The sequence below is a fragment of the Petromyzon marinus genome, chromosome 11, assembly GCF_048934315.1.
Source record: "Petromyzon marinus isolate PM22_M1 ecotype Great Lakes invasive population chromosome 11, UKy_Petmar_22M1.pri1.0, whole genome shotgun sequence".
NCBI classification, from domain to species: domain Eukaryota; kingdom Metazoa; phylum Chordata; class Hyperoartia; order Petromyzontiformes; family Petromyzontidae; genus Petromyzon; species Petromyzon marinus.
Window position 1 is genome coordinate 4355828 of NC_133677.1, and position 15363 is coordinate 4371190.

At 39.0% G+C, this 15363-nt stretch overlaps 1 protein-coding gene across 3 annotated transcripts in view; it reads right to left on the reverse strand.

Annotated features, from left to right (window-relative positions):
• Positions 1–14912, reverse strand: part of CLINT1 (clathrin interactor 1) — a 40549-nt gene extending 25637 nt beyond the window's left edge. For 2 of the 3 annotated variants that reach the window (XM_032952270.2, XM_032952269.2), the window contains exons 1-2: positions 14602–14912; positions 717–821 (exon numbers count right to left, since the gene is read on the reverse strand). In XM_032952270.2, the coding sequence (XP_032808161.2) occupies positions 717–821; positions 14602–14642 (146 nt within the window). In that variant the 5' untranslated portion in view covers positions 14643–14912. The remainder of the gene's footprint in view (positions 1–716; positions 822–14601) is intronic. The other variant, XM_032952271.2, reaches the window with a different exon arrangement.
• Positions 14913–15363: the final 451 nt, after the last annotated feature.

Consider the following 15363-nt stretch of genomic DNA (forward strand, 5'->3'; position numbering starts at 1 on the left):
ACTACACAAGTCAAAACTGCCTAAAAATTTATACGCCACCACATAATGGAAAATCATGCCGGACATCTGCAAGCAGTTACCGATACAGTACAATTACACGCGGACACGTTTTTATAACGAACTTTTGGTACAATTATGAGGCGGTTAGCACAGCTGGTCTCCCAGTGGTCCAAGTACCACGGTCAAATCACCCACAATCCCCGAGGGGCAATGATGTAGGGATGTGGTACAAGCCAAGTGGCAGGAGCTTAAAAGCTACATACAGTCAATGTTAAATGAAGCCTTTTTAAATTTTTACACGTAAAAAAAAATCACAAACATATACTGTATTTATAGTAAAAAGGAAGCATATAAAACCCACACTATTTATTATTGCCAAAGAAAATTTTATAAAAACGTATGGCAATTGTTTTGGAACTATGAATTCCCTATATGCCCTTAAGACATTTCATACTTGCATTATATTTATATACAACTACGGATATGTAACGCTTACGACTTTTCTCCATTATACTTGCTGCGAAGATGCATAGAACACATAAAAGCAAACAGCTTATTGCACTTGAAAGTCTTCGTACAATAGATTAAGACACAACGTAGATTACAGAGTGTTACAAAACAAAACTGGCCGATTAAAATGAATATATAGACAGAAGTAAATATTAAAAAATTATTGGGGTCCAGAATGTTTGCACAGTCCTTCCAGTGTTACTCACTTGGCTATCTCTCCCATGAGTTTCCCAGAAGGTCCCCACGGTTCATCATTGGTGGCCTCCCGCACCTTCGCCTCCATCTCCGTGTAATTCATAACGATGTTCGTTCTGAAACAAATGAAATGCACACACACGCAGAGGCGCTCACACACACCCGACAATGTTAGCCATCATTATTCTCATGTATCCCTCTGTTTAAATCTACGAGAGCCTTCAACCAGAAGTCTATAACTGCATATCTCTTACATGACGACAACGTCGTCATTAGCTGCGTTGAATCAACTGCTGGATGAAGGCCTCCAAGTCTGCAGAAATATTATGTATTCATTATTTTGAAGTGAACAAATGTTCTACCGTGTAATATGAAGGTATATATATGGAGGCATTGTGTATATTGTTGGTCAATTAAATTACAGCTCAAAAACAAAATATAAATTGTATTGCAACATATATATAAAAAAGTATTAAATAATGTTAAATTACGTGTGCAATTACATAATTCCCAGCTGCAATGTTTGCTGCGATTTATCTCGAAAGTAAACACTGCGATTTGAAACATCCACAATTAGCTGGTGACAAAAACACAAACAAAAGCATCTACTGTTCCGTACATCTGCCCACCACAAGGTCCGCAATACAAAAAATTACTCCTCTCATTTGGCTCTGGATGCAGGTGTCAAGAAACAAGCAGGCCCTGGGTGCCCCAGGTCCGCACGCATGGAGCTGTAAACCCGCACGCCTCTCTTAACACAGCTCACATTGTTCCCGAGCCTCGGTGCGCTCGCGTTCTCACAGTGGGTTGTTGCAGAAAAAAAAATTACAGCGAAGCATGCTGCTGCTGCTGGGCAATTTGGCTCTTCTAACAGTGAAATGAGCCTAGTTAGCAAGCCTTAGCGGTGCAATTTTTTGCAGAGATGAAAAAAAGTGTTACCGCAGAAACACTGAATTGCTATTGACGAATGTTTTTTTTTTAACCATTCTGGCTGTATAGCAAACATAAGGAATGCGTTTCCCATCTTTTAACGTAGTCAAATTAAGCCCAATCGCATTTAAAGTATGTAAGGAATATTTGACCAATGTATTATAGCAAGGGAATTATTATACTTCAATTTTACTTTATCAGCAAATGTGTCGCATTTCAACACCAAAAGGATATACAATCAGATGACGGCCAATTTGTTACGCTACATAAATATCAGGTTGAAGGTGCACAATGTACAAGTGTCAAATGTTTCGTATGTAATTGGAGCAAAAAAGCCTAACAATACAAAATTCCGCAGCTATTCGAAAGAGCATATTAACAAACAAAAAAAGGAAGTTTGGGGCACATCACAGTACTGTACACAAGCATAACAAGTCAGCTCCAATATGTATAAGATAGAAGGATGAAGCACTTAGGGAGATACACATGCCAGGTCGCATAATCTTGTGTGGTGGCAAGGATGTGTTTTGCTCGTTGTCTTTTGTCTGGGGGATATCCAAAAATGAAAACTAGTGTGTAGTTTAAAAACACACACACACTTGGGAATTATTTAAGACCAAGGGGCAAGACAGCCTTTAAACTACACATTGTAGCCAATATTATCAGGTGGCTACATGACACTGACCTATACCCCTAAGCCTAGTACCTAACGGTTATGTATCCCATTACGCTGCACCGATTATACAATAAAAGCTCACGTGATGAAAAAAATCGAAAACTGGCCAACGAGAAGTGAAAAAACAATACGGAAAGAGTTACAAGACCAACATTCAATTTAAATTTCGAAAATTATAAACATTGTGATAATGCATTCTATTTTTGATTTAAAGCTTTCGTGACTGCAGGGGATTCATATTCTTGGTTCTTTCGGTAAAGTCACGTGACTTTACCGAAATAACTTTACCGAAAGAACCAAGAATATAATGCATTCTGTTAACCAATTTTAAGACAGGAAGCATAGAGTGTCACATACAGCCCTACTGTATAATACTAAAAATTGACTCATGTGACTTGATTCTGGCCTTGCGCTGCCATTCTAGACTAGTAGAGTATGAAGGCAATACGGATTTGGGATTCAGGCAAGTGATGAAGCATAACATAATTTCCCGTCTCCAACAATAGTGTTGGCTTTTCACCAACTAGAATTTTTTTTTTTAGTAAATGACACTTAGAAGTAGAACTCTGGCACGCACATCTTTAACTAATTAGCAACGCTTTAGACTGCATATTGCAAAACGGTGTGCATTACCTGCACCATTAAAGCAGGACAGTATTGTAGAAATATTCGTAAGGCAGTAATCAAGTCGCCAAGCAGATGCAATTGAGGCAAGCATAGAATCGTGTTGAAAAGTCTGAATGCAACCTGCCAAACTCATCAGAACGGAATGCGAAGAAAATGCAGACACGTTAGTCCTTCCCATTTTTGAGTCGATTTTGATGGGGGATTCCATGCCGTTGATTATAGATGCAATGCACCTCAACTAAGTTTTCTTAGGTCCAAACAAATCGAAGTTAACACACCAAGGCGAGAACACTATGCCAATCGCACGCCTACGTTTGAACACCTGTGCACCAAGAATGATTAGGTGCAATTTAATATCGGGATTCCACGGGCGAGAGGGGTCGGGTCGGACATTTCAGCGAGCCAAGAACATTTATGGTCGGCCACTGATGTACAATAAGAAACGGCAGAGCTATAGAGCCCGTAGTTACAAGAAGAGACCATGACCCTTGCATGTCTCATCAATATCACAGACCCAAGGGCCAAATGAAGCTTCCAGTTTCATAGAAACTTGAACCCTGAGTTTGATATACTCTTTACTAAAAGTCACACGAACTGTTTATTAAGGATATAATGAATAAAGCATTTTTTTCTCAAGTACTGAATTTGCGACTATAATTTATGCTTGATAAAGAAAAACAAATATATTTTAGCGTATAATTTTCAGTGGAAGGAACTAAATCAGACAGGATTATATATAGCATTTAAAATTCAAGCTAATGAATACAAGAAATTTCTACAAAGTTAGATGAACATAATTTGTATTTGTATCGTAGTTATACATGATATACTGAAGCAATGCATTCCAAAACGTTAATCCTATGATCATAAAATGAAAGCATAGCCAAGACATTTAATGAGCATATAATTCTGTCACTAAAATGTCTTGTTAAAAACCGACTAACAAGATATTAATTTAGCAAACAATATTTCAACTGTAATGTAATGATTAAATGTTGTTCCAATGTTCACAGGATTACATAAGAACCTTAAGCGTATATTGTAAATCTCACGTATTAAAGCTGTTAATAAATAACGGAATGTGCAGATAATAATCAACCATTACAATTTTAATCCAAAGGCTCACTTTACTGTACACGTTTGCACAAAACACTAAACGTTAAGAAAACGCATTACGTTTTTCACACATTTAAAATGCTATGCAAAGGGGGGTTACCTTTCGAACTATAATCTTACATTTATGTAACGCTTTAGTATAAAAGTACAGCGATATTTTTAACCAACGTAATACTTTTCATCGCATTTATATTGCAATACCATGTAAAATAGGTTTGAATGAGAAAAAAAAACAGCCTCGCACAGAAGAGGGTATTGAGGACTATGAAGGACACTGAACTGCAGCCCTGGAGAGACTTAAAGAGGACAAAAATGATCACATTGGTGTCTAGTCATCCCAGTACATATTATTTACTCAATGCAATATCAAACTTGTGCTTTCATTATACAAATATTTGCCGATAATCTCGGTGCAATTCAATTTCCCACCAAAGACCCAAAGTGTATTGACTTTACAATTTCATCGTTTAAAAAACTCGCGATCCTAGATTGTATTTTCACACTGTGGGCATTTATGGTACTCCTTGAAAAATGGTGTACAAAATGGGGCATTTTGAGTGTCATGTTTCAGCTTATCATAAAACAATCATACGTGAAGATTAGTATTTTTGTTTAACGCTTTGTGAAATTGAACACGCTTAATGGAGGTAGCTTCTTGTTCATCTCACCAAAATAAAGATAATTTTAAAATTAATACGAGGTAATGTTGACACGTTATAATTTAATGTAGCAGAAAACAGAAATTTAATTGTAATGACGATATAAGTATATAAAATATTACACACATAATTGCTATACAATGTCACTTCTCAGTGACACTACAGGTTATAATGTCATTAGCTGCCTTTATAATGTTATAACATTGTCTCTGTGGTATTGGGAAGTTCTTTGGTGGAGCCTTTCAAAGGTCTGTGCCACTTGTTTAAACATGAATGCTAAATATAACAAGCAAACTGGTTATTATTTTATTCCTCATATTAAACGCACAAAAATATAACACCTAAAAAAATGCTCCATCAGCACTTTACTTAAATGCACTGCTAACTCCGTACTCTCGTGAATATGCACATGACCAAAGGAATAATTTAGCAGTGTAAGTTTTCACCCTCCTTGTAAACAGTAACCCTGACTGCAGCAAACATTTAACTAGAAACAAACTCTGAAGGTACATAACAAAGACAAACATAGGAAAACATCAATGGTTAATGCCACACCGCAACATATTTACATATGACGGTGTTGATATTATGCACATGTACAGCAATGTTGGAAAAAACATGATATTTTAGCAATTAGGAAAATGACTTCAACCATCCATTATTCTTCGTGTCAATCTTCCAGTTTGGTAACTCTGCATATATTAATATGAGCTCTAACAAGCCAACCATGATAAATAAAACATTCTGTTAACAAATTCATACATGAACAAATTCATACATGTATGTGTACAGTCCTTCAAATTATGCCCAATATTTGAATATATTTTGTATTGGTACAAATCTCTTTACGTACAAAGACACTCTGCACTCCATAAGCAAACACAAAAGTTCTCCATGCTGGTTTAATATTTTATTAACTTGTCTTATGGGGATGCCACGGTGGCTAGATGTTAACTCCCTCGCCTGGTACGCAGGTCGTGGGTTCGATTGCAATCCTAATGCCTGTATATTTTTAGTTTTCACGTTCTCCTCGTGGTCGTGTGGATTTTTCTCCGGGTCCTCCGGTATTTCCTTCCAGATTTAGAAAAACACATTTTAGAGTATTTGGCTGCTATAAATTTACACGTGATAAGCTACTTAGTTGAGCTTTTATTTGAGGCCAAGTCGCTTATGAAAAATAGCTATGTAGCTAAGTGAGCCTTACCTGGTAAAATAAAAAAAGGTTACAACGACGAGAAAAAGGACTATATTACTGGTAATTAAACAAAGTTTGGTGTAACGATGGCGTCGTGGTGAGTGCACCGTCCCATGAACCCGATGACCTGGGTTAAATTCCCATCCAAAACAAACATCAGTGGCGAATGATAGAACCAGCCTTTGGGCTCCACCTTACCAATCCACAGACCAGCACAGATAAGGTCAAACAGCCCCAATAATGAATATGTGAGGGGCCAACATCCAGCAGTGAATTAATCATGTTGCTATAAATTATACTATATGTATTTATAAGTCAACAACAGCAACACCATATTTCGAATAGTTACATTTAAAAAAGTGTACTGTAAAAGAGTAAAAAAACTAATATAGAATATAATGCATTTTATTATGACTACAGTTATGAATATTTATCCATATAATTGCTGCATTCTAAATATCTGCATAAAACACTAGCATCACATACGACTGAATGTGACGCACCCAATAGATTATGATATCTGATATTAAAATGTTTGGCAATAAATGTCATGCTGTATGGCAACGAACGCCTCGCTTGTCCATTTAGTTGCTCGTCCCGCAAACCACAAATGCAAGACACTCACATGGGTTGAAGTTGGCCTAGTCACCTCTGCTTGTTTAAAAAAAAAACAGGGAGTGTCACTGTTCCATGACATTTTTCACAAAGGTAGGGAGTAATAATTTTCTAAGATGTACATTAAAGCTGACATTCCATTTTAGCAGCACTGCCGTGATTATAAAATATGCAGGAGCTCCCCTAATTAAAGGACGCCTAATTGCAGTATTAATTAGATGGGAATGCATTAGCCAGTGCCAGGGACCCTGAGGGATGGAGAATTGTGGCGTTGTGTGGAAGGCCAAAAACTTAAATTCTGCAATATTTAAAACCTTTGGCGGATTAGAATGCATTAATGACAGGCAAAAGGTTAAAATTAGCCTAGATGCTCAGAATTAATTAATTTTGGGTGGGGGGGGGAAACTCTAGAGCTCTCAAGGAGGGCTTTTTGTCCAACCTTTGAACTCCACATCAGAGTGCTCAGCTCTTTTTAAACAAACCCGAGGAACAATGAAATGTCGTGCGGCATAAGTAATAGAACACATTATGCAGGAAGTAAAATGTGGTAAATCAAGTGACAATGTTAATTCATGGAAAGACTCAATTATTAAAATAAATTAAGGCAATATATTTAAAAATAAATGTATTACCACATTTGAAGAATAAATCCTCCAACAATAAAAATATATATATAATTTTACAATTAAATGTTATGTTCCAACGAAGGATTAAATTTACTAAAATCATAGTCATGGTATGAACACTAATTTGAGACAGTGAAAAGTGTTAACTATTTTGAAGTTGATTGAAAATTATAAACTGGATCAGTGTATACAAAAATCCCGCCTCCATTAGTATTGGTGGGATGATGGTAGCTTTTATCATGTGTCATGTATACCAAGTTATGTAAAACATCTAAGTCACTCTACACGTCACCCACCAGGAATCTAACATTTAGCTTTAGTTAAATTGTGTAACTCCTGCAAATTACTGTTTAACTCTTCCGAATTTGAACATAACCCTGTGTAAAACACTGCAACTCTATAGCTTTTTATATAAATAAGTGCATATTATCTTCTTGGTTCTTTCAGTAAAGTCACGTAGAATGAGAATAAACAATAAAACAAAGACAATAAAATTCTCACGACGTTTCAGCCACAACACAAGTAGCCTTCTTCTTTGTTTTATTGTTTTACTCTTATTCTACGTGACTTTACCGAAAGAACTAAGAAGATGAATCCTTGCAGTCACGAAAGCTTTAAATCGAAACTGTATATTACCGATACATAAAAAAACTAATCCCGGTCCATGTCTCTAATCACAAATATAGTACAGGCTGAGAAGGCCTCATGATCAACTCCCTTGTCCTTTGGTGAGGATGTTCTGGGTTGGCAATTGTTGAATGTAGAAAGGTAAGGAACTTAGAAAAAAAATGCATAGAACATTTGAATAAAGTTAAAAAGGTTAATGGTCAAAAAAACCCACCAATTATATTATTTGCTTTGGCCCTACATGACCACATCCAGCCAAAGTCATTTTGTATGCAAATTCATTTTAAAAATCGTTGCATGTTTCAGTGACACAAGAAAATGCATTGTCCCACTGTTATAGCTCGCGATAATTATTATATTTCTGCCGTACAATGATTACATAGAAAGTCACCGTGCACCAAGGTTAAAATTCCTAAAACTGAAGACCTGAACACTTGTTTAAATAATACTCTGGTCACCTTGAGGACTGTATCATAGTAACACCTGCCATTGTTGATAACCCTTGTACCTGTAGTCAGCTAAAATTGATTCAGGTACTGAAAGACTTTGAACTTGCATATTACATCACAAGTGCTTCAGTGGCACATCCCATGAATAAATGTTACTTTCAACAGCATGCGGCACAATCCTCCACAAAAGCTTTCGCTATAAGTTCAAAACCATAAGATTAGCCAAACTAACATGGCATGATGATGGCAAGAGGAATACTAAAGTGCTTTTATTTAATGGCTATAAAACAAGTGTGATGCAGGCTGCAGTCCTCCATATATGTAATGATTATCATACCTAGCATTCTGCACGCCCCTCCCCCCTTCACTCCATCCAGCTAGCCAGCCAGCATAGCTTTGTCCTAATGTAGTATATCATTTACAGGGTGTTTCAAAAGATGGACCCCGATTTGAAAACGCTATATCTCTGCAACCACGAACCGCCCATGAATGAAACTCTTACCAAATGAAAGGGCGTGGCATAGAGTTTCAAATGATTACTGCTAGATGCCTCTCCCAGCGCACAAACAGTCCCTAGCCTCAGTCTTTCGCAAGACGGTGACCCCGCAACACAAGGCGTTTTGCGTTCTGCAGTTCAGCAAGACTGAATCCGTAATTGCGGTGCAGTGTGCGTTTCAATGGCGCTTCGGCATTGATCCGCCAATGTCAGAGCATTCGTCGTTGGGACCGACAATTTGAGGAAACGGGCTGTTTATATAAGGGGAAGAGCACAGGGCGACCACGCACCTCAGAGAGGCGTTTGGGACGAATTCAACTATCGTCTCGATGTTGTCCGTACAGCAGGTGGAGGGCACAGAGCATTTTTTTAAAATGGTAAGAAAAACTTGATAACTCAATAAACCGTTTATCACTTTTTGTGTAATTGTAACATGTTGCCATCGTGAAATATACTGCTTTGAAATTGGGTCCATCTTTTTGAAACACCCTGTAGTATGATAGCAGAGCCCACGCATTTGCACGGGATAAAAACGGCCGCGGTGGCGAGTGGGTGGAGGTGTGACATCACAAGCCGTAGGATGTGGTTGCCGGCATCACGCAGATGTGCGGGGGTGACGTTCCCCAAGCACACGCGCTCCCTTGGCGGCATACCAGCCAGCCATGAACCCAGGCAGCAATCCAGCCAGCAAACATTTTTCGAATATGGCAAGATGACGTATGACAAATAGTTTACAACTCTTTGTCAATATACTTAGATGAAGGCCACCAAGAGGGTGCCTTGCCATACGTCGCCATGGTAGTCTGAGCAAGTTGGTGAAGGGTAGGGGGAGAGGAGGTGCAGGATTGCTTCAGATATCACTCTACACTGACGTTAGCCATGGGCGGGAATCAAACTCAGGTCACGGGGTCACCACACAGTACGCCAATCACTATGCCACTCCTCCCCCTCCCCATGTAATTATTATAAATTTGAATTGGTTAGGAACACATGTTATATGGTTACAAATGGGAACGTTCCCTTAGAAAACCATTCCAGGTTTCAAAGATATATGATACTGCATTGTACATAAAATGAGCAGCGGATACTAAGTGTGACCAAACCTGCTGTTAAATACCGCGAGACAGGTTTTGCAGGTTTCAGAGCATGGTTCCTCCCTGAAACCAGATTTTAAAAAAATTCCCCTTGGTAACCTAAAAGGAATAACAATTCACAACAGCAAATTACACTGTTTTATGTAATTCTTACAAAACAGTACGACCCCTGTTTTGTACAACTAATCACCTTTATATGACAAATCATAGGAACTACAGCGGCATATTGTAGCCAATTCTTAAATGGGTATCTTGATTTTTTTCATTGGCAATTAAAGCAGTCATTTAATGCCATTACGTAGTGTTCTCCTTCCAAGCCATTATTGCATGGGGTCCACTGCCAAGACTGTTTGTGCATGCACTTTTATTCGGGGCCTCTTCTCTGGTCACATCTAATGTCCTAATCTTCATATTCCAGCACATCATGCCACCTCAACACTTGGTCTCGGACCACATATCATATAAATAATGTAAAATGAGAATAGGGCAGAAAAATAACAGTCATGGCCAGCATGCACTTGTTTGCTGACCATGGTCACATTTAACAAAATTCAAGTCACTCTAAGTTATTTTGAAAATATTACAAAATGAAAGCAAAAACTGAGAACAAATTTCATGACTATCTGAGTATATCAATTAATTACGAATGTACCCTTACTGCAGTCTGAATTACTGCATATGGATTTTTTTTTAAACGCTGCATTGACAAAATGCAGATCCACACTGAGGTTGCATTAGAGACTAAATGCTGTTTTAAGGGTGACAACTGTGCTTTAAGTGGTGCAAAATTAAAAGGAATTAAGCAATGTAGGGTAAGTCCTATGGGTCGGCTCAAGCATAGCAGAGGCTTACAGAGAATTCCTCAAGGATTGTGCCTTCCATATGTAAAAAGGAGCACTTTAGAAAACTTGTCTCTTTAGCATAAGTGTGCCAGCTGAAAAAAGAATGCATGGTCACTTGAGGGTAAAGAGAGGGTAAAGAGCAGAACTTAAGCCCAGACAATCCACCTGGCTGAAACAAACTAAGTTTAAACCATCAAATAGCTGAAGTAAAAACAATATTGCATATTTATCCAGTTATGTCACTCAGTATCACGAATAAAAAAGATGAATCAGGTGCATTCTACATAGTATGTTGGATTAAAAAGTGTTTTACATGTGAATGCAATCTGGAGAAAGGGCATGTATAGAGGGGATACCACTTAAAACCGGCCACTGATGGACTCCTACACCCACTTGCGTGATATCTTTTGGCCACCCCGTAGCTCAATGGGTATGGAATTCTCGAAATTGTCTGTGTGACGCCGACGATTGCCTCCAAAGTGCCAGCTTTACAGATCGTCAGTGTTTCTCAAATTCAGTCCTGAGGCTCTCCATTGGTATTTGTGAATACCAATGTTGTTGGTATTCATAGTGCACACTGCATGCACCTGATGGTTGTCACCATGGAAACCTGTAGTGGTGAGGTGGCAAGGACTGGGTTCAGAAAGATTAATTACTTTTAATTGACAACCCCGACATTCCACAGACACTGGCTGCCACTGAAATGTGCATGTGTGAATTTTTAGAAAGCTCTTTATATAGTCACATGTTTTTTTGTGTCCGTGCTTAAACATTGAAACTATAATCAACCATTATCATGTTGGCACGTGGTTTATTTGAACCAAAACACATTTTTCAAGGGGGAAACTACACATTTTTCACTCAAACATTGAGCACCTTGGAAGAAGGCTATCAGACACTGCCTGATTTATCAATGAATGTCCATGACGTCAAATTATGCCATCAACTCCTTTCTTACAAAGTGGACGTTGAACCCAAAATTGTCACATGCTCTAAACAATAATTGTGGGAACACCATTCAATTTATAGCCGTTGTGTCCGTTCACTTGTGTTAATACACATGACTGTGCCCATTATCAGGTTCCTATCAAAAGCTACTTTGTCCTGCAGGTAATATCCTAAGCAAATGCCTTTAAGGATGAGTGAACTGCCACACATTGTTAAGTAAAAGGGACTAAGTGGTAAGTAGAATTGCAGAAAACTCCATTACTGTATTCTACATCTCTGCACCCACATCTATGCTGCTTGCCTTCAACAACCCGCACTGACCAGCAAAGTGACATGGTCAAATAGCCTGCAAATAAATTATAAACAACAAATGAATGGAAAAGTGAGAAAATAAAACTAGAACTCTTAACCTTTGCAAACACGAGTACATTTTTTGCCAGTCTTGGCGATATGATGCACAGTTAAAGTATTATTTATAGTAAAAATCATATCTGAAGTTTTTTTAACTGCTCAGATTTTTTGGAATACCCTTTTCCCTCAAAAACCTTTAAGTAGCACCATACTGTGTGTAAAGTGGGTTGTATAATGTGACTTCACATTGTATCGGGCATCAACGGTTACAGTACTTCCTCTTAAGTTATGCAATCTAGCAACAGCAATGTTGTCAACTAAAACATGCGTGGAAGCACACAACCATTACTTAAAAATAAACATTCTTATACTAAAATGAGGATATGAGTCTATGTATACCAATTTAAACTCCACTAATTTTGCAATGGTAAGACCATCATGTTGTTCTTGTTGTCCAAGACACACAAACACTAACACCATGAGCATCGAAGTGTAAATAATGACCATAGTAAAAACGTACTTTATTAATATTATAATCACTATTCTTCGTTTGGTTTCATTATCCCATGTAACAGCGCAATAAATACACCTGTTGCGACAACCTCGGAAGCTATTTTTGAAGTGGTAAAACATTACGAATATTCCGATTATGGGCACTGACGTGTATGCAACGATGAGTAACGCAAAAAAAGGCCCGTAATGAAAAAGCAAACGCGTTTAAAATTCACCAAATTTTACTGCAGACGAGTTGACCAATTTGCCACACCCAATGCATTCCACGTCAAAACCTAAGAGTTCACTTACCAGTTGTCTGAGTACCATAAAGTGCTGTAACAGTATTTTATTTCAAAGTCTTCCGGTCCTATAGACTTCACTTAGGTCGAAATGGCCAATGTCAACGCACCCGATCACCGACATGCGTTTAGCATCTGAGGTTTAGACCTTATCGTTCATGCAAAACTGGTAAAGTATATGCATATGGGTTCATTGAGGAATTTGCATTTGTTAGTCAATGTGGAAAACACTGCACGTTTAGTGGAAAATACAAAACAAATGGGAATGACAAGGCATTTAATACACGTAATAGTCAGGCAATGAAGGAAGAGTGATCGTTCATTATAAAGGTAAATGTCCCAAATTGTAATTACTGTACAGTAAACTTTTGATTTAAAGCTTTCGTGACTGCAGGGATTCATATTCTTGGTTCTTTCGGTAAAATCACGTAGAAGGGAAACAATAAAATAAAAATATATATAAAACAATATAATTCTCACGACGTTTCGACTGCAACACAAGCAATCATCATCAGGTGTGGAAAACCACAGCAAGAAAAAATTGAAAATTCGATTTTTCCAAGAAAAAAGGTATATTGTCAAACTATGCTTCCTGGTTCTTTATCCAGAGCTTAAAGCACAAAACCTCGCACGAAAACACCCTAGATGTTTGTTTGGCTAGTTGCATAATACACCTCAAGTATTTCCACATACAGTACTCTCGTTTTTAATTAAAATATGGAAATAAAAATGAAGTACCAGCTGCTGCTTTACTGAACATGTACATGCTATAACAATAACTCGTACGATTATGTTATTAATATCACTGTACTGAAACACAACGGTGTTGACAGGCTAGCCTTATTCAGGAAATATTGAGGTTTAGTCTTAAGTCTTCATTAGCTTAAGTTGGGGTGGTGATGGCTTGTCATATGATGGGATCGATGGGGGGGGGGGGTGCAGCCAGTCATGTTTGATATCTTATGCATTCTACAAGAGGATAACGACACAGGCTTAAGATGCGCGTTCAGATGTAAGTCTTCTCTTGTATTTACTTCCCGAGGCTGGCCCGTAGTATACTACACGAATTGGATGTACCATTAATGATTCAAAAGAAACCGTGTATAAGGCGCGCCATTACTTCATGCTAGTGACATCCCTGCCAAAGAAATTCCAATAATATCACCGTCAATGACTACCTGGGCTGTCCCATGCCGTCCTACACATATTGAATGTTCCATTGATTATATAAAATCTACTTTCACGTATCAGGCGCGCCATTATGGTACCGCAGTGGACATGCTTACAACCATTCCCATTCATTTGAACGTCAAAGCAGCAATATGACGATAGCGTTCATGGTCGGAATTTGCGAGTCTTCTTCCCAAGTGACACAACTTCGCACTCGTAGTCTGTGCGAGCCTGTGATACGCAAACCTGGTACAGAGAGTGCCTACAAGACAGCAACGGATTTTTTTTTTTACTGGGCCTTGCCTTCGTAAACGGGCCAGCTAAGGCCTAAATCGCCATCTCTTTCCTAGAAGACCTACCGCCCACGAGGCACTAAATCCGGCCGAGGGAAGTACCACGAGTGTCTATGGCGGCGGTGAGCCGGGTGGAGGGGAGGGGGGGGTGTGCGAGAGTCGTGGTGTCCAGGGAGACACATTTCCACCCGTCTGGCACCACGGCAATTAAAACACGAATCGCCGCGCTCTTCTTAATGAACGGCGGCGAAGAAGACGGCGGCAGAGGCGAGTACGAGAGAGAGCGAGAGAGCGAGACGAGAGACGCGTTTGGCGGCAGGGGAGGTCAGCCATTTCCTGCATACGTGGAGGTGGTGGAGAGGGGGAGCGCAGCGGCGGCGACACTTACGCTTTGTCCAAGTACTCGCGCACTTTCCACATGCTAATCATCTTGCCGCCTTTATTCGGGAGGGGAGGGGGACGATGTCGAGAGTCTGGAGCAGAAGAACACGACGACGAAATAAACGAGGCGGTGTTCCGCAGGCTTTTTTTTGTTGTTTGTTTAGAAGGAGAGAAAAAAAATCCCCCCCCCCTAGAAACGCAAAGCAAAAATTAAAGAGAAGCGCGTCCAACGCGGAAGCCGCGGGGCCGGCAGCGTCACTCTCGCGCGGTAGGTTGAGGTGGCCGCGCACCGGAAGCGCTTCGCTATTCGCCTTCGGATGGGCGGGGCGGGAACCGCGCGGTGTCAGATGGGAGAGGGCGGTTTTTAACCACGCTTTTAGTCACGTAGGAGGGAAACGATAAAATAATAAGTATATAAAATAAAAACATTCTCACGGCGTAAAATAAAAAAAATAAAACAATGAGATTCTCACGACGTAAAGTAATAAAAATATAAAACAGTAAAATTCTCAGGACGATTCGACTGCAACAACAAAAAAACCCCGCCGCTTTTTGTTCAAATTTTCTTGCTGTGGTTTTCACACCTGATGATGATTGCTTGCGTTGCAGTCGAAACGTCGTGATAATTTTATTGTTTTATATTTTTATAGTTTTATTGTTTCCCTTCTACGTGACTTTACTGAAAGAACCAAGAATACGCTTTTAGTTATTAATTTATTAACTCACTCTGTCTGTTGTTGGCATTGTTGTATCCTCAAATCTTGTAACT